Below are 25,304 nucleotides of genomic sequence, written 5' to 3'. Positions count from 1 at the left end.
CAGATAACCAAGCTTAACAACACTGGGTCTAAAAATAACTGGATTCTTAGTGAGGATATGGAGGAAGGGTGTCATCAGTAAAATACAGTTCATAGAATCTAGAGTTCAAAAGACCCTTAGAGATTATCTAGTCAAAAGATTTCCTTTAAAAAAATCAATGACTTTGTTTTTATAAAAACATGATACATACTTATAAAAATTCAAGCAATCTGGTAAAAAACAAAGAAAGCAATAAATCACCTAAACTGCCACCACTCAGAATAAATTCCAGTGTTAACATTAGTGACTATCATTCCAGTTATATCTCTATATATGTATAGAGTAGGAAAGACAGATCAGGGCAAGAATTTTCTAATAAAGGGATCATACTCTCTGTGTTCTTCAGGGTATAGGGTTCTACAGAGAGATGGGGGATTAATGGAATGCTGAGATCTGGCTCTACATCTCTGCTTTAACCACAGCAACTCTAGTCTATTTTATTGGGGGCAGGGTTCATATACAATTGCATCACAAAAGGATGCTGCTGCTGCTGCTAAAAAGAAGTTAAAAAGTAGGAATGTAGTTCACAACCTTCATTTTATAGTTGGAAAAAGATCCAGAGATATTACTGACTTGCCTGAAGGTACACAGCTAATTTGAGATCAAACTGAAACATGAAATTAGGCTTATAATCTCACAATTTTCCATTACACATGAGGTTTAAGCTCAGAGGTTTGTCTGTTTTTGTTGATGTTTTGTTATCTTTGTTTAGCTTTCATTCTAGCTTGCCAAATATGTGGAATCTGGATAGGTGAGTTGTTATAGTCAAAGGGTATTAAGGAGAAAAAAAAAGGAAGTGAGAGAAAGGAAAAAATCTGTTGACCTGAGGATTTTGCTACTGTTCTGACCTCCATCTTAGAACTACATGTATATTAACACCTTTCTAAAACACCTGCAGAAATCCTACTGACCTATAATGATTTCTTCAATCTTCTCCGTGGCAAGCAATTCTTCCTTCCTTTGTAAAAGCATTTCAACATGGAACAGTAGAGCTTTACCAATATTTTCTGATGACTTAAAATGTTCACAGATAATCTTCAGGAAATAAGACCCAAGAGATTCTCTGTTCAATGAGACACAATTTTAAGTGGTGTGAATAAAATAACATTTTTAATTAACAAGGTGAAAGTTTGTTTGAGTATGAGCAAAACAGACAAGATAAAACTATATCTGAACTTAGTTAATATCATTAAATGTCTAAATAAGCCTATTGGTTAACAGTAAATAATTTAATTCAATTTGTTTAATTTATCAAGCCACAAACATTTTCTTTTTATGAACACATAGAGTCAGATAATCATTTCTCTACTAATATCTAATTGGTTCTTTTTCTCCAAAACTTACATCAGTTTATAAATATTGGAACATGAGATCCATAAAGTGAAGATACATAAACTGACATTACAAATTTATCAGTCCCTGTTCATGAGAACTTTTATACTTTCTTAGCAACTTTCAAATATACCATACAGCACTGTTTACTATAGTCATCATGTACATTACATCCCCAGTATTTATTTATCTTATAACTGGAAGTTTCTACCTTTTGACCACCATTTCAAGTCATTATGCTGTATAGCTTAAATTTATACAGTGCTGAATGTCAATTATATCTCAATAAAAGTGAAAGAAGAAAAAGAAATTTACCAATTCCCTCTGCCAACAATTCTTTTAAAAATTTATTTATGCTTATTACACAAATAATATACCAGTAGATAATGATTATTTTAAATGCAAACAGCTCATGGATTGGAAGACTTAATATTGTTAAGATGGCAATACTCCCAAAGTGATCTACAGATGTAATGCAATCCCTATGAAAATCCCACTGACATTTTTTGCAGAAATGAAAAACTCCATCCTAAAAATAAAACAGAATATCAAGGTACCCAGAAGAGCCAAAACAATCCTGAAACAGAAGAACAAAGCTGGAGGACTCATACTTCATGACATCAAAATTTACTACAAAGATACAGTAATCAAAATAATGTGGTACTGGCATAAAGACACAAATACACCAATGGAATAGAAGAGAGTCTAGAAATAAATTCTCACATATATGGTCAAATGATTTTCGACAAAGGTGCCAAGAGCATTCCATGGAGGAAAAAAAACTGTCTTGTCAATAAACGGTGCAGGGACAACTGGATATCCATAAGCAAAAGAATGAAATTGGACTTTTACCTTACACCATATACAAAAATGAACTCCAAACGGATCAAAGACCTAAATGGAAGAGCTAAAATATAAAACTTTTAGAAGAAAATATAAGGGAAAAATCTTTACAACACTGGATTTGGCAATGATTTCTTTGATATGACACCAAAAGCACAAGTAACAAAAGTAAAAATAAACTGGACTACGTCAAAATTTTAAAATTTTGTGTATAAAAGAACACAATCAACAGAGTTGAAAAGGCAACCTATGAAATGGGAGAAAATATTTGCAAATCATACGTCTGATACAGAGTTAATATCCAGATATATAAGGAACCCCTAAAACTCAACAATGAAAAATCAACTGACTTAAAAATGGGCAAAGGGCTTGAATAGACATTTTTCCAAAGAAGATTATACAACTGGCAAAAATCACATGAAATACTTGACATCACTAATCATTAGGGAAATGCAAATCAAAGCCACAATGAGATATACCTCACACCCATTAGGATGGCTACTGTCACAGAAACAAAAAATAACAAGTGTTGGCAAGAATGTGGGAATACTGGAAACCTGTGCACTGTTGCTGGGAATGTAAAATGGTGCAACTACTATGGAAAACAGTATGGTGATTCCTTTAAAAAATTAAAAACAGAATTTCCATATGATCTACTAATTCTACTTCTGGGTATAAACCCAAAATAACTGAACGCAGGGTCTCAAAGAAATATTTTTACACCCACTCGCATAGCAGTATTATTCACGATAGCCAAAAGGTGCAAGTAATACAAGTCTCCATCGATGGATGAATGGATTAAAAAAAATGCAGTATATACACACAGTGGAATGTTATTCAGCCTTTCAGAAGGAGGAAATTCTGACACATGCTACAACACTGATGAACCTTGAGGACACTATGCTAAATGAAATAGTAACAAAAGGAAAAATAGTGTATGATCTCACTAATATGAGGTACTTACAGTAGTCAAATTAATAGAGACGGCAAGTAGAACGGTGTATGCCAGGGACTGGGAAAGGGGAGAATAGGGACTTGCTGCTTAATGGGTGCAAAGTTTTAAATGTGCAAGACGAAAATAGCTCTGGAGTTTGGTTAACATACTTAACACTATGAATGTTAATTGTAACAAACTTAACAATGTGAATGTACTTAACACTGATGAACTGTACACTTAAAAACAGTTAACATGGTATGTTTTATGCTTTGTATATTTTACCACAATTTAAAACTTCAAAAAATTTTTAATTAAAAAATGAAAATATCACAAATCGGTGTTGAGCTTTTCTGCATCTACTGAAATGATCATATGGTTTTTATTCTTCAATTTGTTAATGTGGTGTATCACACTGATTGATTTGCATATACTGACGAATCCTTGCATCCCTGAGATAAATCCCACTTGATCAAGGTGTATGATCCTTTTAATGTGTTGTTGGATTCAGTGTGCTAGTATTTTGTTGAGGATTTTAGCATCTCTATTCATCAGTGATACTGGCCTGTAATTTCCTTTTTTGGGGATATCTTTGTCTCATTTTGGTATCAGGGTGATGGTGGCCTCATAAAATGAGCTTGGGAGTGTTCCTTCCTCTGCAAATTTTTGGAAGAGTTTCAGAAGAGTAGGTGTTAACTCTTCTATAAATGTCTCATAGAATTTGCCTGTGAAGCCATCTGATCTTGGACTTTTGTTTGTTTTAAGACTTTTAATCACAGCTTCAATTTCAGTACTTGTGACTGGTCTGTTCATATTTTCTATTTCTTCCTGGCTCAGACCTGGACGGTTGTATCTTTCTAAGAATTTGTCCATTTCTTCTGGTTGTCCATTTTATTGGCATATAGTTGCTTGTAGTAATCTCTCATGATCCTTTGTATTTCTGTGGTATCTGTTATAACATTTCCTTTTTCATTTCTAATTTTATTGATTTAATTCCTCTCCCTCTTTTTCTTGATGAGTCCAGCTAAAGGTTTATAAATTTTGTTCATCTTCTCAAAGAACCAGCTTTCAGTTTCATTAATCGTTGCTGTTATTGTCTTCATCTCTATTTCATTTATTTCTGCTGTGATCTTTATGATTTCTTTCCTTCTACTAACTTTGGGTTTTGTTTGTCTTCTTTCTCTGGTTGCTATAGGTGTGAAGATAGGTGGTTTATTTGAGATTTTTCTTGTTTCTTGAAGTAAGATTGTATTGCTATAAACTTCTCTCTTAGAACTGCTTTTGCAGTGTCCTATAGGTTTTAGACTGCTGTGTTTTCATTGTTGTTTGTCTCTAGGTATTTTTTGATATCCTCTTTGATTTCTTTCTTCAGTGATCCATTGAATATGTAGTAACATATTGTTAGCCTCCATGGGTTTGTGGTTTTTCACAGTTTTTTTTCCTGTAACTGATTTCTAATCTCATAGTGTTGTCCAGAAAGTGGGCTTAGAGGGAACCCACCTCAACATAATAAAGGACATATATGACAAACCCACAGCCAACATCATTCTCAATGGTGAAAAGGTGAAAGCATTTCCTCTAAGATCAGTAATAAGGAGGTCCACTCTTGCCACTTCTATTCAACATAGTTTTGGAAGTCCTAGCCATGGCTATCAGAGAAGAAGAAGAAATAAAAGGAATCTAAATTGGAAAAGAAGAAGTAAAACTGTCACTGTTTGCAGATGACATGATACTATACATAGAAAAATCCTAAAGATGCTACTAGAAAACTACTAGAGTTCATTAATGAATTTGGCAAAGTTTCACAATAGAAAACTCATACACAGAAATCTCTTGCATTCCTATACACTAACAGTGAAAGATCAGAAAGAGAGATTAAGGAAACAACCCCATTTACCACTGCAACAAAAAGAATAAAATACCTATGAATAAACGTACTTAAAGAGGCAAAAGACCTGTACTCAGAAAACTATAAGATACTGATGAAAGAAATCAAGGTGACACAGATGGAGAAATATACCATGTTCTTGGATTGGAAGAATAACATTGTGAAAATGACTCTACTACCCAAAGCAATCTACAGATTCAATGCAATCCCTATCAAACTACCAATGGCATTTTTCACAGAAAGAGAACAAAAAATTTCACAATTTGTTGGAAACACAAAAGACCCCAAAGAGCCAAAGCAATCTTGAGAAAGAAAAACGGAGCTGGAGGAATCAGGCTCCCCGACTTCACACTACACTACAAAGCTACAGTAATCAAGACAGTATGGTACTGGCACAAAAACAGAGATATAGATTAATGGAATAGGATAAAAGTCCAGAGATAAATCCATGCACTTATGGTCACCAAATCTATGAAAGAGGAGATAAGAATATACAATGGAGAAAAGACAGTCTCTCCAATAAGTGGTGCTGGGAAAACTGGACAGCTATATGTAAAAGAATGAAATTAGAACACTTGCTAACACTGTACACAAAAATAAAATCAAAATGGATTAAAGACCTAAATGTAAGGCTGGATACTATAAAATTCTTAGAGGAAAACATAGGCAGAAGACTCTTTGACATAAATAGTAGCAAGATCTTTTTTGATCCACCTCCTAGAGTAATGAAAATAAAAACAAAAATAAACAAATGTGATCTTATTAAACTTAAAAGCTTTTGCACAGCCAAGGAAACCATAAACAAGACGAAAAGACAACCATCAGAATGGGAGAAAATATTTGAAAACAAAGCAACTGACAAGGGATTCATCTCCAAAATATACAAACAGCTCACACAGCTCAACATAAGAAAAACAAACTACCCAATCAAAAAATGGGTGGAAGATCTAAATAGACATTTCTCCAAGTAAAACATACAGATGGCTAAAAACCACATGAAAAGATGCTCAACATCACTAATTATTAGAAAAATGAAAATCAAAACTACAATGAGGTATCACCTCACACCAGTCCAAATGGCCATCATCAAAAAGTCTACAAGTAATAAATGCTGGAGAGGATGTGCCTAAAAGGGAACCCTCCTACACTGCTAGTGGGAATGTAAACTGGTACAGCCACTATGGAGAACAGTATGGAGGATCCTTAAAAAACAGAAAACAGAGCTACCATATGATCCAGCAATCCCACTCCTGGGCATATAACCTGAGAAAACCATAATTCAAAAGAGTCACGTAAGGCTTCCCTGGTGGTGCAGTGGTTGAGAGTCCGCCTGCCGATGCAGGGGACATGGGTTCGTGCCCTGGTCCGGGAGGATCCCATGTGCCGCGGAGCAGCTGGGCCCATGAGCCATGGCCACTGAGCCTGCACATCCGGAGCCTGTGCTCCGCAACGGGAGAGAGCACAGCAGTGAGAGGCCCGCATACCGCCAAAAAAAAAAAAAAAAAAGAGTCATGTACCACAATGTTCAAATAAAAAAGAGTCACGTACCACAATGTTCACTGCAGCACTATTTACAATAGCCAGGACATGGAAGCAATCTAACTGCCCACTGACAGATAAATGGATAAAGAAGATGTGGTACATATATATAATGGAATATTACTCAGCCATAAAAAGAAACAAAATTGAGTTATTTGTATTGAGGTGGATAGACCTCGAGTGTGTCATACAGAGTGAAGTAAGTCAGAAAGAGAAAAAACAATACCATATGCTAACACATATATATGGAATCTAAAAAAACAAACAAACATCATTTTGAAGAACCTAGGGGCAGGACAGGAATAAAGATGCAGATGTAGAGAATGGACTTGAGGACTCGGGGAGGGGAAGGGGAAGCTGGGATGAAGTGAGAGATTGGCATGGATATATAGAGACTACCTAATGTAAAACAGATAGCTAGTGGGAAACAGCCGCATAGCACAGGGAGATCAGCTCAGTGCTTTGTGCCCACCTAGAGGAGTGGGATAGGTAGGGTGGGAGGGAGATGCAAGAGGGAGGAGATATGGGGATGTATGTATACATATAGCTGATTCACTTTGTTATACAGCAGAAACTAACACACCATTGTAAAGCAATTATACTCCAATAAAGATGTTAAAACAAAAACCTGCCAGATATGTAATCAAGCTTTATTATTAACTGAATGATAGTACAAGCATGCTAACATAGTACAAACCTGTAAAACATAGAAGCTATATTTTAAATTTGAAATCTAAAAATATAAACACTTAATTTATCAAATTTTCCTTTTGAAACTGATTATCTTCTTGATTTGGAAACAGAAAACTGAAACTTTTTCTTCTACACCAATATGTCAATGTCCATGCATACTGATAGGGAAGAAGTAGATACCTAAATGGAAATTTGGATAATGTTATCAATAAGAAAGTAGATGAATGAGTGATGACTGACCAAAAGCAGTAAATGTCTACTACATCTGATATTCCATATTTGTCTAATTAGAATTTTGTACCACAGTATAGTGAAGGTCAATTTGTAGTTCTTTATTCACATTAGTAATATTACTTGAGAAAGGCAAAATAAACAATATTTTTCACTATTATAATGTTGGAAATCAGAAAACATATTCTTAAGAATTCAATCTTCAAGTCTAAAACTTTGAGTGTGTAGTTCAGGTAATCACTTCCATCTTTGGAAATCAATTTCAGCATAGAAAAGTGAGTCAGATTAGTCCCTGCTAAATGAGTTTCCCAAAGAAACGACTTCCCTAAGAACATGTGAATTTAAACTTACATTCATTTACTTACTGCATTTGTAGAGAGATTCAGAGTGTTTACATGAGTTGTCATATTCACCACAGAGGTCAAGTCTTTGAGCTGAGGCAGGGGTGTTTCCCATAGATGACATAAGTTTAATTCTTTCAACAGTTCAAAAAGATCTCTTTAGCACCTGTCATGAATGCTGTGCTGCATCACCCAGATTTTCCCTTCAACACTAAAATATTTATTTCCAGGTTGCTCTTTAGGAATTACCTAGGCTGAAGAGAGCTACCTCAACCACGGTTATGCTCCCTTCCCAAGGCAGCTGGCATCCAATGACTAGTAAACACTGGGCTAGACCTGGTTTTCTCACCCTAACTGAGGACAATTCTGAATGGCCATCCCAGCTTCAGAGCATCCCATGGGGTAAAGCTGAAGCCTTATGGTGACTTTACATCAGCCCAACTTCTCCCTTTACCTAGCCCTGCCTCCTTTCCTTTCCCTCATAGGTGTTGATCCTGAGACCACCCCTTAATAAATTATCTGTACACTAATCTCCATCTTTAAAATCCACTTCTAGGGTAACCCAACATGTGACAGCACCACATCCAACTAAGCCCCTTAAGTTCCAAGAAGTAGAGGCAACTACTCTACTGTGCATCAAATTCACCCAGCAAAGCAATAATCTCTTTTGAAGCCACAGAAGAATATCCAGCATACATGTGTTATTACTACATCCACATGTTTCATTTTTAGCTTTTTAGCACAGTGTTTCCTGGTAAATTATACAATTAACAGACTTGTCTTATATTCTTAAAAAATACTTCCACCTTGGATTTAAGTTCCAAATCAAGATTTATCCTAATAACTAACCATTGCAGAAATATCTCCTGTAGTCACACACAAATTGTTTTGATCAATCTACATTAAACTTATACGACACAGGTACTATGTTCAAAAGTTCTGTCTTATCAAAATTTTCATTGACACCACAATATACTTTACTGTGCAGTATTACATATGTCCATGCAACAGAAATACCACAAATAACTCTTTTAAAGCAACCTGTCTAATAAATTATCAGTCATACCTTCAACATGCCAAACAACAGCATTTCTGGTTAGATTTACACCTGAAACTTAAGAATACATTTTATGACTCACTCAGTAGACGCACTTTTGTAAACTTGTCATCTTTAAAAGGGTTTAACGCCTGGGCAATTGTTTTCCTTAATATAAAACTATATAACTGCATTTTACAATAGGATAGCTTATTTTATTAACTTTCCAAAATAAACCTGGTTGAAATTTCAGTCCTGTTATTGAATTTGATAAGTTTTCATTACATTGCTTTTGTGTGTACTAGCCACAGTTTCTACTTTATTTCATTTCATAATGAGCTATTAAGTTGTACTCAGTTGATACCAACACACTTCTTTGCATATTAAACACAGGAATATTTTTTAATTTCCTTTCAGTCTAGCTTTCATTCCCTCACTTTTGATAGAGATGTGGATGCCATGGACATTTATTTTCCTCTTATATCTGCTATAAGAATAATGACACAAAGAAGATGATAAATGACAACCTGACACACAGGATATGGGAGAAAATAAGGCATTGTGGGGACTATGTCAAACTGGAGAATACATGTCCCACGTCTGAAGGTAACAACTGCCACTTGGTTCCAACTGATTATTGCTTAGTGGGAATATTAACCAAGTGTTTCCAGATTTTTTTCAAGTTTTTCAAGAGATCTCAAAAATCCAAATTTTTATGTGAAATTGTTAAATGCTGGCAATTAATGCATCCCTATGCAACACATCTGTGGTCATACCCAGGTCATAGGTCCACTGATTTGCAAACTCACTCTTATGTGATAAATTCCTTTTGAATGTAGTATTGGGGGGATAAGTTTCTCAGTCTTGAAGTCTGGAAAATTCAGAAACTGTAGAAATTAAACAAGCCTTAAGCAACCAATGAATCAAAGAAGAAATCACAAGGGAGATTAGAAAATACTTAGGGAAGAATAAAAATGGAAACACAACATACCAAGACTTATGGGACACAGAAAAAGCAGCGCTATGGGAGAAATTTATAACTATAAAAGCTTACATTAAAACAAGAAAAGTCTCAAATCAACCACCTAACTTTAGAACTTAGGGAATGAGGAGAAGAACTAAACCAAAAGCTAGCAGAAGGGAGGAAATAATAAAATTAGAGCAGAAATAAATGAAATAGAGGCCAGAAAAAAACAATAAAATACTCAATGAAACTAAGAGTTGGGTTTTTTAAATGATAAAACTGACAAACCTTTAGCTAGATAGTTAACTAAGAAAAAAAGCAAGACGACTCAAATAAATAAAATCAGAGATGAAAGAGGAGACATTAGGACTGATGCCACAGAAATCAAAAGGATTATAAAAGACCACTACTAAAACTTATACACTAATAAATTAGATAATCTAGAAGAAATAAATGCATGAATTCCTAGAAATATATCATGTACCAAGCCTGAATCATGAAGAAATAGAAAACCTGACAGACGTATAACTAGTAAAGAGATTGAAGCAGTAATCAAAAACCTTCTAACATAGAAAAGCCCAGGATCTGATGGCTTCACTCATAAATTCTACCAAATATTTAAAGAAAAATTAATGGCAATTCTTCTCAAACTCTTCCAAAAAATTGAAGAGGAAGGAACACTTCCATACTTATTTTATGATGCCAGCATTACCCTGATACAAAAACAGAAAAAGACACTATGAGAAAAGAAAACAACAGGCCAATATCACTGATGAATATAGTGTAAAAATCCTCAACAAAATACCACCAAACCAAATTCAACAGCATATTAAAAAGATCATACACCATGACCAAGTGGGACTTATTCCTGGGATGTAAAGATGGTTCAAAATACAAAAATCAGTAAATGTTATATACCACATTAACAGGATGAAAGATAAAAATCACATGATCATCTCAACAAATGCAGAAGAATCATCTGAAAAATTCAACACCCTTTCATAATAAACACACACAACAAGCTAAGGGTAGGAAACTACCTCAACATAATAAAAGCCATATGTGGAAATTCCCTCGTGGTCCAGTGGTAAAGAATCCGCCTTCCAATGCAGGGAACACAGGTTCAACCCCTGGTCAGTGAACTAAGATCCCACGTGCCACAGGGCAACTAAGCCCACGTGCCACAACTACTGAGCTCGCACACCTCAACGAGAGAGCCCACGTGCCACAAACTACAGAGCCCATGAGCTCTGAAGCCCGCACTAGAGACAGAAAAACCCGCACCCCACAACTAGAGAGAAGCTCTGCACACCACAACAAAGTGCCCATGTGCCGCAACAAAAGGCTCTCGCATGCCTCAACGCAGATCCTGCATGCCACAACTAAGACCCAATGCAGCCAAGAAAGAAAGAGAGAGAAAGGGAGGGAGGGAGGGAGGGAGGGAGGAAGGGAGGGAGGGAGGGAGGGAGGGAGGGAGGGAGGGAGGAAGGAAATAAACTTTTTTTTAAAAAGCCATATTGGAAAAACCCATAGTGAACATCATACTCAACAGTGAAAGGCTGAAACTTTTTCCTCTAAGATCAGGAACAAGGCATGGAGGCCTGCCTTAGCCACTTTTGTTCAACATAGTATTGGACATCCTAGCCAGAGAAATAAAGCAAGGAAAAGAAATAAAAGCCATCCATTCAAATTGGAAGGGAAGAAGTAAAATTATCTTTGTTCATAGATGATTATGATCTTATATGTAAAAAACCCTAAAGATTCCACAAAAAAACCTATTAAAACTACTAAGTGAATTCAACGAAGTAGCAGGACACAAAGTCAACATGCAAAAATCAGTTGCATTTCTATATACAGATGATAAACAATCTGAAAAGAAAATTAAGAAAACAATCTCATATACAATAGCATAAAAAATACTTAAGCATTAACTTAACCAAGGAAGTGAAGGACTTGTATGATAAAATCTGCAAGACATTTCTAAACAAAATTAGAGGACACATAAATAAAAGGAAAGAAATTCCACGTTCATGAATTGGAAGACAGTATTGTTAAGATGCCAATACTATCCAAAGTGATCTACAGATTAAATGAAGTCCCTATCAAAATCCCAATGATTTTTTTGAAGAAATAGAACAATTCATCCTAAAATTCATATGTAATCTCAAGGAACTGTGAAGAATCAAAATGATTCTGAAAAAGAACAAAGCTGGAGAACTCATATTAACTGATTTCAAAACTTACTACAAAATAACACTTTAAAAAAAAAGCAATGGAAGAGAACAGAATACACAGAAATAAACTCACATACATATTCAAATGATTTTTGACAGGAGTGCCAAGACCATTCAATGGGGAAAAGACAGTCTTCTCAACAAATGATACTGAGAAAACCAGTATCACATGCAAAAGAATGAAGTTGGACCCTTACTTTACACCATGTACAAAAATTAACTCAAAATAGATCCACGACCTAAATGTTAAGACCTAAAACTATAAAACTCCTAGAAGAAAACAAAGGGGAAAATCTTCAAGTCATTGGATTTGTTAATGATTTCTTAGATATGACAACAAAAGAACAGGAAACAAACAAAAAAACCCCACAAATTGGATTTTATGAAAAATTTTAAGTATTTTGCATCAGAAGGCACTATCAACAGAGTAAAAAGGCAACCCAAAGAATGGAAGAAAATATTTGCAAATGATTTATATGATAAGGGATTGATATCCAGAATACATAGAGAACTCCTAAAACTCAACATTAAACACCAAACGACTTGATTAAAAAACAGGCAGAGGACTAAAACAGACATTTCTCCAAAGAAGATATACAAATGGCCAAAAATGACATGAAAAGATGGTCAACATGACTAGTCATTAAGGAAATGCACATCAAAACTACATGATACCACCTCACACTCATTAGGATAGCTACTAATATATTTTTTTTTAAAAGTTGATGAGAATGTAGAGAAATTAGAACTCTAGTGTACTGCTAGTGGGAATGCAAAATGGTACATCCACTGTGAAAACAGTATGACAGTTCCTCAAAAAATTAAAAATAGAATTACATTATCCAGCAGTTCCACTTCTGGGCATATAACCAAAAGAATCGAAAGCATGTTCTCAAAGAAATATTTTTACACCCACATTCACAGCAGCATTAGTCATAACAGCTAAAACATGGAAGTTTTATCTTCCATCTGTAAATAAATGGATAAGCAAAATGTGGTATATACACACAATGGAATATTCTTAAGCCTTAAAATGGAACAAAATTCTGACACATGCTACAACATGGGTGAAACTTGAGGACATTATGTTAAGTGAAATGAGTCAGTCACAAAAAGACAAATACTGTATGATTCCACTTAAATAACGTACCTAGAGTAGTCAAATTCATAGAGATGAAAAGTTGAATGGTGGTTGCCAAGGACTGGGAGAAGTGGGGAACAGAGAATTTATTGTTTAATGGGTAAAGAGTTTCAGTTTTGCAAGATGAAAAGAGTTCTGGAGATGGACTGTGGTGATGTTTGCAGAATATGAATGTACTCGTTACCAATGAAGTGTACACTTTATGATTAGTATAGTAAGTTATGTGTATTTTACCACAATAAAAGAAACTGGGAAAGAGTTTTATTGGGACACAGCCACCCACATTTGTTTATATATTGTCTATGGCTGCTTTTGCACTATAATGGCAGAGTTGAGGAGTTGTGACAGAAACTCTGTGGCCCGCAAATCTAAAATATATACTATCTTGTCCTTTAAGAAAAAGTGTGCTAATCCGAATTAAATGAAGACAGGTGGGCATGCCTACCAAATCTGAGGATGACATAAACTGGGAGGAGTAGTTAATATACTGCGTGACAGAATCAAAATTCACAAAAATCGGAACTGAAAAAGAATAAGCTGTAACAATCAGGTTGAAACTTAACAGCTTATGAAATATGTATGAGATAACAGAAAATATATGTTGGTCTCTGCCCCCGATTCTTAGAACTGAGCCTCTACAGCCCTTATAATTTCCTAAAGTGATAAGAACACTAGGAGCATTGTTAAAATGTCCATACTGCCCAAAGCAATCTACAGATTTAATGCAATCCCTATCAAAATACCCGTGACATTTTTCACAGAACTGGAACAAAAAATCCTAAAATTTATATGGAACCACAAAAGACTGCAAACAGTCAAAACAATCTTGAGAAAAAAGAATAAAGTTGGAGGTATCACACTCCCTGACTTCAGGCTATACTACAAAGCTACAGTAATCAAAACAGTATGGTATTGGCACAAACAGACACACAGATCAATGCAACAGAACAGACAGCCCAGAAATAACCCACGCACCTATGGTCAATTAATCTACAACAAAGGAGGCAAAAATATACAACAGAGAAAAGACAGTCTCTTCAACAACTGGTGCTGGGAAAACTGGATAGCTTACATGTAAAAGAATGGAATTAGAACATTTTCTCAGACAATATACAAAAATAAATTCAACATGGATTAAAGACCTAAACGTTAAGACTGGAAATTATAAAACTCCTAGAAGAAAATATAGGCAGAACACTCTTTGACATAAATAGTAGCAGTTATTTTTTTGGATCTGTCTCCTAAGGCAAAGGAAACAGAAGCAAAAATAAACAAATGGGACCTAATTAAGTAAAAGCTCTTGCACAGCAAAGGAAACCATCAACAAAATGAAAAGATAACCTACTGAACAGGAGAAAATATTTGCAAATGATATGACCAATAGGGGTTAAGATGCAAAATACATCAACAGCTCATACAACTCAATATCAAGAAAACAAACAACCTGATTAAAAAAAGGGCAGAGGACCTGAATAGACATTTTTCCAAAGAAGATATACAGATGGCCAACAGGCACATGAAATATGCTCAACAACACTAATCATCAGAGAAATGCAAATCAAAACCACACTGAGATGTCACCTCACACCCGTCAGAATGGCTATGACCAAAAAGACCACAAATAACAAACGTTGGTGAGGATGTAGAGAAAAGGGAACCCTCTTGCACTGTTGGTGGGAATGTAAATTGGTGCAGCCACTGTGAAAAACAGTATGGAGGTTCCTCAAAAAACTAAAAATAGAACTACCATATGATCCAGCAATTCCACTCCTGGGTATATATTCAAAACAAACAAAAACACTAATTCGAAAAGATACATGCACCCCAATGTTCACAGCAGCATTATTTACAACTGCCAAGATACAGAAGCAACCCATCAACAGATAAATGGATAAAGAAGATGTGGTATATATATAAAATGGAATGTTACTCAGCCATAAAAAAGAATGAAATCTTGCCATTGCAACAACATAGATGGACTTAGAGGGTATTATGCTTAGTGAAATAGGTCAGACATAGAAAGACCAATACTGTATGTTATCACTTACATGTGGAATCTAAAAACTAGAATGAATGAATGTAACAAAACAGAAATAGACTCACACATATAGAAAACAGAGTAGTGGTTACCAATGAGGAGAGGGAAGGGGGTAGTGGCAAACAGGGGTAGGGGATTAAGAGGCACGAACTACTATGTATGAAATAAATAAGCTACAAGGATATATTGTACACCACAGGGAATATAGTCAGTATTTTATAACTTTAAATGGAGTATAATCTATAAAAATATTGAATCACTATGTTGTACACCTGACACTAATATAATATTGTAAATCAACTATACTTCAATTTTAAAAATTAAAAAATTAAACAAAACAGTGGTTCTCAGAACCACCTGGAGGACTAATATAGAATACAGAGGTCTGGGCTTGTTGGAGTAAGGTAGGGCCTGATCTCTCTGTTTTTACCACATTCACTAGTGATTATTTTTTAATAAGCTTTATTGAGGTATAATTCACATACCATACAATTCATCCATTTAAAGTATATGATTCAATGTTTTTTAGTATATTCCCAGAGTTGTGCAACCATCATACAATTTTAGAACATTTTCATTATGCCAAAGAGAGACCCCATGCCCATTAGTAGTTACTCCCCGTATCCCCCCAATTCTCAAAGCCCTAGGCAACCACAAATCTACTATCTGCTTCTATAAATGTGCCTGTTCTGGAAATATCATAAAAATGGAATGATACAATATGTGGTCTTTGTGACTGGCTTCTTTCACTTACCATGTTTTTAAGGTTCATCCACGTTATAACATGTATCAGTACTCTGTTTCTTTTTATTGCCAAATGAGTATACTACATTTTGTTTATCTTTTCATCAGTTGACAGACATTCTGGTTGTTTCCACATCTGATTATTAAAAATAATGCTGTTATGAACATTCATATACACGTGTTTGTATGGACACGTTTCCTGTTTAATTTAGGAGTGGAACTGCTGGGTCATATGGTAACTCTATTTAACTTATTGAGGAACTAACAGGCTGTTTCCAAAGTGGCTGCACCATTTCACATTCCCACCAGCAGTGTATGAGGGTTACAATTTTTCCACATCCTTGTCAATTTCTGTTATTATCTATCGTTTTGATTACAGCCATCCTAGTAGTGTGAAGCAGCTTCTCATTGTGGTTTTGATTTGCATTTCCCTGATGGCTAACGATGTTGAGCATCTTTTCAAGTGATTCCCCAGTAACTGTGATGAACACTGAAGTCTGAAAACCACTAAGAGGTCTGCAAGTACATTAAGGTCCCTTTAATGATCCCATGAAGATAGAGCCAGAGAGGTATATCATTTGCAGAACTACACTTGCACATGCCTTCCTGTTCCACATGCCACTGGCCTACAAGTTAACCTAGTCAACTCCTGTTTTATAAAACCCTACCTTACTCCTTTCTCATTTTATTTTAAAAAATTTTAATATAAATTTTAAAATTGACTTGACTACGGATTGTTTAAATCATTTAAGCAAGCAGTTCCATCTTCTAATTTGATTAGCACAATGGCAAATATTGTGCTCTGTGAATATGGATGGAGGGAGGTAGATATATAGATATAGACAGATATAATTCAATATATGTTAATGGAAACCTTAGAAAAATGTTAGTCTTTAAAGAAAAAATCATTTCTTCTATACCTTTCATGATACATCAGCAGTTTAGCAATGCTCAGACAAAAGTCTAAAGACATGTCACGATGTAGTATTTCCATGATAGCTAACAAATAGAACAAAGGAAATAATCAAATTAGTTTCACTTTTTAGGAACCTTAGCTATTTTCAGTAATTTTCCTCTGTTCAAAATCTACTTTCTAAATGTTTGCCATATACCACGTCTTGCCTAACAATTTACCAAAGTCTTTTTATATAGCAATAATATCCAATGCTAGAGAGAGTACAGTAAAACAGGCAAAGTAACTTTTTGAAAAGCAATTTGACTACTATCTGCTAAGAACACAGTGGATAAAAACTTGGGATCTGAAGTCAGACAGATCCATATTTGAAACCACTTTCCACTTTCATGGCCATAAGCAAGTTACTTAGTTTTTCTGCACCTTAGTTTTGTCATCTGTAAAGTGGGGAACAAATCACCAATCTCTCAGGGCTGATGAAAGAGTTACGTGAGATAATGTATGTAAATAACATAGCAAAGGACCTAGCACTTAGTAAGCATTTAGTAAATGAAAGTTGCTATTATTATTATTCCCTTTACTTCAGAAACTGTACTTCTGAAAATTCATCTGAAATAAATGTGGGGAAATGTAATGAACAGGATATTAAAAGCAATATAAATTATAACAACAATAAAAAGGACATATACTGAGTGTCCACTGTAGGGTAGTGATAAATTACTATGCAACCATTAAAACTGTTAAATATGAAATAAAACTGTTTTTCATTTAAAAAATGAATATGCACCAATATGAAAAATGGTTATAAGATTAGTAAAAAAACAAAATTGGAAAACAAAGGCTGTCTGTACTATATAGTCACAATTCTGTAAAACAAGCAAATTAATATAGAAAAATACTGTAAATAAATCATCAAATTTCTAAAAGTGATTGTGTTTAGATTATTTATTCAAAAAATAACTGATGAGTGTATTCTCTGTGCCAGGAACTGTGCTTGGTGCTGGGAATCCAGCAGTGGACAAAACACACAAAAATCTCTGCTACCAAGGAGCTGATATTCCAATGGATGGTGGACAATGGATATTTTTACTATTTTCCAGAAACTTCCTTAATGGGTATGTTATACCTTTTCACAATAAAAAAATTATATATTTTTTTTAATTTCTACTTTTCCTACTGTAAAAAATACCAGTGAAGTTCTAATGAAAAATACCACTTAGGTTGACCATTCTTTTTTTTTTTAAAAAAAAAAATAAATGTATTTATTTTATTTATTTATTTTTGGCTATGTTGGGTCTTTATTGTTGTGCATGGGCTTTCTCTAGTTGTGGCGAGTGGGTGCACAGGCTTCCCATTGCGGTGGCCTCTCTTGTTGCAGAGCATGAGCTCTAGGCGTGAGGGCTTCAGTAGTTGTGGCTCACAGGCTCTAGAGCGCAGGCTCAGTAGTTGTGGCACACGGGCTTAGTTACTCCACGGCATGTGGGATCTTCCCAGACCACGGCTCGAATCCATGTCCCCTGCGCTGGCAGGTGGATTCTTTTTCTTTCTTTCTTTTTTTTTTTTTTTTTTTTTTTGCGGTACGCGGGCCTCTCACTGTTGTGGCCTCTCCCGTTGCAGAGCACAGGCTTCCGGACGTGCAGGCTCAGGGGCCATGGCTCACGGGCCCAGCCGCTCTGCGGCATGCGGGATCTTCCCGGACCAGGGCACGAACCCGTGTCCCCTGCATCGGCAGGCGGACTCTCAACCACTGCGCCACCAGGGAAGCCCTGGCAGGTGGATTCTTAACCACTGTGCCACCAGGGAAGCCCAGGTTGACCATTCTTGAAGTATTTTCATTAGCAAAGAAATGAAGAGATTATAAACATACAAGTTTCATATATACTTTTTTTTAAATTAATTTTTGGCTGCATTGGGTCTTTGTTGCTGCGTGTGGGCTTTCTCTAGTTGCAGCAAGTGGGGGCTACTCTTCATTGTGATGTGTGGGCTTCTCATTGCAGTGGCTTCTCTTGTTGCGGAACACGGGCTCTAGGCGCGGGTTTCAGTAGCTCTGGCTTGTGGGCTCAACAGCTGTGGCTCACGGGCTCTAGAGCACAGGTTCAGTAGTTGTGGCACACGGGCTTAGTTGCTTCAGGGCATGTGGGATCTTCCCAGGCCAGGGCTCGAACCCGTGTCCTCTGCATTGGCAGGCAGATTCTTAACCACTGCACCCCCAGGGAAGTCCCCATATGTACTTTTAATACAAAGTGAAAGATAACTTTATTATTTTAAACTATAGAAAACTTAAATTCATGAAGTTTCCTAGTTTGTAATCTGATGTTGCAACTCTATCATGAGCATCTAGATTAAGTTAAGTAAAAACAATCTGGAAATAAAGAATAATTTCATTTTAAACTGTTTCTTTTCTACATTTTGATAAAAAAACTGTAATGGGGAATTCTAGTCCAAAATTAATCAACTTCAAACTAGGTGACTCCAATAATCTCTGATCTTCCCATATTATATTAGCTTGAGTAAGACTATTCCCTTAATTGGTTTGTTGGTTTGTTTATTCCTGTACTGCAAAAAAAGAGGAGTTGTCTTTCTGGCTCCTAATAAATTTCAACCTGTGTATATCTGAGCTGATACTGTTACCTAGACATGCAGAATCCTCTATATATTTCAGCTTCTGAGGTCTCTTAGTGATTGGCTAATATTCTAGAAGTCACAGAAAGTTTCAGCAGTACTAAACTGGCACTAAATTTAGAGCAACTTCCAAATCTGATTACTGTCCTACTTATTATAAATTGTTATTGCTTACTGGATAATCAGTTATTATACTAACATATCATTTTATATAGTAAAAATAATGCAGCTCTATAATGCAATTAAATTTTTATGCAGTAAAAAAAAGCATGTATACATTAAAAAATTTAGAGTAAATTATTTTTATGACTAAACATAATTGAAATACTGTTAAGGGGCCAGTGTGCATAGAGATATTATGCCTCACTTAATTTATCTATACAGTAGTAATAACAACAATAATAATAACTACAATAATAGGTAATATTTATTGCACACTATGTACCAGGCATGGAACTAAATGCTTTACATACTTTTTCTCATAGGATTCTCAAAACAACACAGTGAGGTAGACATTAATATTACATTTCTTTTAAAGATGAAGAAACTGAAGCACAGAAAAGTTGTCACTTGCCAAATGACCCACAGCTGTGTATCAGGATGTTTATGTTGTGATGTGCACATTCTAGTCCCTTGAGAAGTTTGAAAAACAAATAGCAATATTCATACAAGTAATTATAAATGGCACAGCATTACAAAGGCTTTTTCTATCAATAGGTTATCTTTCTTCATGGTGGGCAGGTTGGGCAGCTGCAATTTTCTGCTAGACTAAAGGAAAACTGATAGCTTTTATTCAGCTCTTTTTTACTACTTGTTAAATTTGCTACTATTCTTTCTTCCTTCTCCTTTTCTTCCTGACTGACAATCTTATGTGCTCAATTTCCTTCTCAGTCACCATCAAATTATACCTATGCTAGTATACTACAAAAAATCTTACATTCAACAAATTGGTGTTAATATTTCAAAATTGTGTACTCTTCACACACAGAGATGTTACTTACCTCCAAGAAATTCTTCTTTAGCTGTTTCATACTTCAAGAGGATTTTCATCTTTAAGGAAAGCCCACCAGGAGTTAAATGTTCCTATTTTAAACAAAGAAATCACAATGATATTAACACTGTGAAATGTAAAAGACAATTTTCAAGTAACTGCCTGTTTTTATTCAACCACAGCAAGATGTATCATGACCAAAGGAAATCAAAATTATAAAAAATCAAATCATAACATCCGGTCTATTCCTGAGGATATTTTCTGGTATTTTATTCAATCTAAATGAAATAGTAAAAGGAAAAGAACATGTAAACATTTCTGTTGAGTGGCAAGCATTTAATGGCAAGGCCAATACTTAAACTGTGAGAATGTTAAGACCATATTCTTGTCTTGGTAAGCAAAACCCCAAACATCAATTAGGTTTGTTTTCTTTTGAGACTTTAATAACAACGAAGGTCCTTTGCAAACAATGGCTGAATGAAATAGAAAACATATTGTCTTTCCTACAGGATACGCCTATCGTATTTACTATTAATAACAATGTACTCTGAATGGTTTTTCCAAGTCCTTGCTAGCTGGACCTGCTACCACTTTTGCGTGACAGTGTACATCTTTACACAGCAGTCTACGATTAAAAGTGCAGTCTAGGTTCACAGAATAGAATTTTTCTCTCTACAATGTCAATTAATCTCTACATGAACACTGTACTCATTAGCTCCAAGCTCTGCAAAAAATTACTGCGATTCATGGGTGAGATGCCTGAAGAATGGAAAGTTAGGGGAAAAGTAACTACTGGTATTAAAAGCATTTGCAAATAAAGATAATATCAGTCCAAAGAATAAACTAAGATTGCATTATAATTATAACTTATTGCATTAGCACCTTTCCTAACGGGCATGTTGGAATATCTCTTGGGCTCAAGACATATTCCACATATTAGCAATGAACAATCCAAAAGTGAAGTTAAGAAAATAATTCCATTTATAATAGCATCAAAAAGAATAAAATACATGGGAATAAATTTTAAAAATATGGGCAAGACTTCTATACTGAAAACTACAAAACATTATTGAAAGAAATTAAAGACCTAAATAAATAAAAATACATCCCATATTCCTGATTGGAAAACTTAATATTGTTCAGATAGCAGTAATCCCCCAATTGATCTACAGATTCAATGCAATCAAATTTCCAGCTGGTTTCTTTGTAGAAATTGACAGGCTGACCCCAAAATTCACATGAAAGTGCAAGGGATGCTGAAAAAATCTTGAAATAGAACAAAGCAGGACTCATGCTTGCAATTCCAAAGTGGTATACCACTTCACACTAACATCAGCTGTGGATGAGAATTCCCAGTGTTCCACATCCTTGTCAACACCTGGAATTATCGGACCTCTAAGTTTTTGCCAATCTACTGGGTATTTTACCTACTTTAAGGTGTTCTTATCTTCCTAGCCCCTTACTGTGAGGCTTTCCTAAGGCTCAGCTTCTATAAAACTACTCCTTTTCCTACATTCTCTCCTTCAGAAATCTTACCCATTTTTCAAGCTACAAATATCATTTTAGGTAAAAAAAAATCTGTTGAAAGACTTTTTTGGGGGTTAACAGCTTTAATGAGCTATAATAAACATATCATACAATTCACCCATTTAAAGTACACAACTCAGAGGACTTCCCTGATGGCACAGTGGTTAAGAATCCACCTGCCAATGCAGGAGACACGGGTTTGAGCCCTGGTCTGGGAAGATCCCACATGGTGTGGAGCAACTAAGCCAGCGAGCCACAACTACTGAAGCCCGTGCACCTAGAACCTGTGCTCTGCAACAAAAGAAGTCACTGCAATGAGAGACCCACGCACCGCAATTAAGAGTGGCCCCCGCTCACTGCAACTAGAGAAAAGCCCGCACCCAGCAACGAAGACCCAACACAGCCCTAAATAAATAAATAAATTTTTAAAATACCCATGACATTAAAATAAATAAATAAATAAAAATAATAAAGTACACAACTTGGGACTTTGCTGGTGGTCCAGTGGTTTAGAATCTGCCTTCCAATGTAGGGGACATGGGTTCGATCCCTGGCTGGGGAACTAAGATCCCACATGCTGCAGGGCATCTAGGCCCTCGTGCTACAACTACAGAGCCCATGTGCTCTGGAGCCCGCGCGCCACAACTAGAGAGCCTGCGTGCCGCAACTACTGAGCCCGCACACCATAACTAGAGAGAAGCCCGCATACTTCAACAAAAAGCCAGCATGCTGCAATGAAAGATCCTGCATGCCACAACTAAGATCCGATGCAATTATGAATAAAGCTGCTATAAACAACCATGTGTAGGTTTTGTGTGTACATAAGTTTTCAACTTCTTTGGGCAAATAGCATGGAGTGCAATTACTGGACTACATAGTAAAAGTATGTTTAGTTTTGTAAGAAATTGCCAAACTGTCTTCCAAAGTGGCTGTACCAGTTCATGTCTTTTTAATATCCAATATGATGAAATGAGAAGTATGCATAAAGCATTTTTCCTGCATGTTGAAGTACCGTGGTAGCTGTTTCCAGGAAAAAAACACTTGTGTAATTATTTGAACTGCAAGCTGAACAAGCCATATTTGTCACGGAATACCATTTTTAGACAAACCTCAGTTATTCCAACATGGGTATTTGGCAGACATTTTCACAAAAATGAAAGAAAAAGGAAAACAGCTGATGGTATTTTATTCATAATTGCCAAAACTTGGAAGCAACCAAGACATCCTTGAGTAGGTGAATAGATAAATAAACTGTGGAACATTCAGACAATGGAATATTGTTCAAAGTTACAAAGAAATGAGCTATCAAGCTATGAAAAGACTTGGAGGAATCTTAAATGCATATTACTAACTGAAAGAAGCCAATCTGAAAAGGCTACATACTATAGGATTCCAATTATATAACACTGTGGAAAAGGCAAAACTACAGAGTCAGTAAAAAGATCAGTGGTTGGCAAGGGTTAGGGGAAAGGGAGGGATGAATAGGTGGAGCACAGAGGAGTTCTAGGGCAGTGAAACTACTCTGTATGATAAGTATAAATGGATACATGCCATTACACATTTTTCCAAACCCTGAGAACATACAACACTAAGAGTGAACTCTAATGTAAACAGTGGACTTCAGGTGATAATGACGTGTCAATGCAGGCTCATCAGTTGTAACAAACGCACTACTTTGGTGGGGACTTTGATAGCTAGGAAGGCTGTGCACGAGTAGGGGCAGGATGTGTATGGGAAATCTCTGTACCTTCTGCTTAATTTTGCTGTGAACTTAAACTGCTCTAAAAAGTTGTCTCTAAAAAAAAAGAACACTCCAATTAAAATCAAAACAAAATAAAGATGTGCACTCAAGAGTTGATTTAAAAAACAACAATGCAGCCAAAAATAAATAAATATTTTTTAAAAAATAAAGTACACAACTCAATGGGTTTTAGTATATACACAAAGTTGTTTATCAGTTTTAGAACAGTTTCATCACCACAAAAAGAAACCTTGTACCCTTTAATAGTCATTCTCTATTCCCTCCAGTGCCACCTCACCCCAACACCCAGGCAAACACTATTCTACTTTCTGTATCTATATATTTGCCTATTTGGGACATTTCATGTAAATGGAATGATACAATATGTGTTCTTTTGTGGCTGGTTTTCTTCAATTGGCATAATGTTTTCAGGGTTCATTAATGTTGTACCATGTATCAGCACTACATTCATTTTTATGGCCAAATAATATTCTTTAGTGTGGATATACCACATTTTATCTGTTCATCAATTGATGGACATATGGGCTGTTTCCATATTTTGGCTGTTGTAAATAGTGGTGCTATAAACATTCATGCACGAGTATTTATGTGGACACATGTTTTCAGTTCTCTTGAGTATACACCTAGGAGTGGAATTGCTGGGTCATATGGTATCTCTATGTTTAACTTTTAGAGGAACTGCCAGACTGTCTTCCAAAGTGGTTGTACCATTCCCACCAGCAGTGTATAAATGTTTTAATTATTCCACATTCACACCAATAACTGTTTTTGTCCATTTAAAAAAATATAGTCATTTTAGTGAGTGTGAAGTGGTCCCTCATTGTGCTTCTGATTTGCATTTCCCTGATAATTAGTGATATTGAGCATCTTTCCATGTTCTTATTATTGGCCTATGGTATACCTTCTTTGGAGAAATACCTATTCAAATCCTTTGCTCATTTTTAATTGGGTTGTCTTCTTACTACTGAGTAGTAAGAGGTTTTTATAAAAATATATCCTGGATACCAGACACTTATACATAATTTGCAATTATTTTCTCCCATTCTTTTGGGAGGACCCCATGGGTTGTGTTTTTACTTTCCTGATGGTTTCATTTGAAGCAAAAATTTTAAATTTATTTATTTATTTATTTATTTATTTTTGGCTGTGTTGGGTCTTCGTTGCTGCACGCAGGCTTTCTCTAGTTGCGGCGAGCGGGGGCTACTCTTCGTTGTGGTGCACGGGCTTCTCACTGCGGTGGCTTCTCTTGTTGCGGAGCACAGGCTCTAGGCGCATGGGCTTCAGTAGTTGTGGCGCACGGGCTCAGTAGTTGTGGCTCGCAGGCTCTAGAGCACAGGCTCAGTAGTTGTGGTGCATGGGCTTAGTTGCTCTGTGGCACATGCGATCTTCCCAGACAGGGGCTTGAACCCATGTCCCCTGCATTGGCAGGCAGATTCTTAACCACTGTGCCACCAGGGAAGTCCCAAAAATTTTAACTTTAATGAAGCCCGAC

General features: G+C 35.8%; 1 protein-coding gene across 1 annotated transcript in view; it reads right to left on the bottom strand.

Annotated features, from left to right (window-relative positions):
- The window catches only part of TEX11 (testis expressed 11), a 348,555-nt gene that overhangs the window by 155,684 nt on the left and 167,567 nt on the right, over positions 1–25,304 (bottom strand). Inside the window, exons 11-13 of the mRNA XM_067724324.1 lie at positions 20,534–20,615; positions 16,918–16,996; positions 951–1,102 (exon numbers count right to left, since the gene is read on the bottom strand). Coding sequence (XP_067580425.1) covers positions 951–1,102; positions 16,918–16,996; positions 20,534–20,615 — 313 coding nt within the window. The remainder of the gene's footprint in view (positions 1–950; positions 1,103–16,917; positions 16,997–20,533; positions 20,616–25,304) is intronic.

This window comes from Pseudorca crassidens, chromosome X (genome assembly GCF_039906515.1).
Source record: "Pseudorca crassidens isolate mPseCra1 chromosome X, mPseCra1.hap1, whole genome shotgun sequence".
Taxonomy (NCBI): domain Eukaryota; kingdom Metazoa; phylum Chordata; class Mammalia; order Artiodactyla; family Delphinidae; genus Pseudorca; species Pseudorca crassidens.
This window is presented reverse-complemented; position numbering and strand designations above follow the sequence as displayed.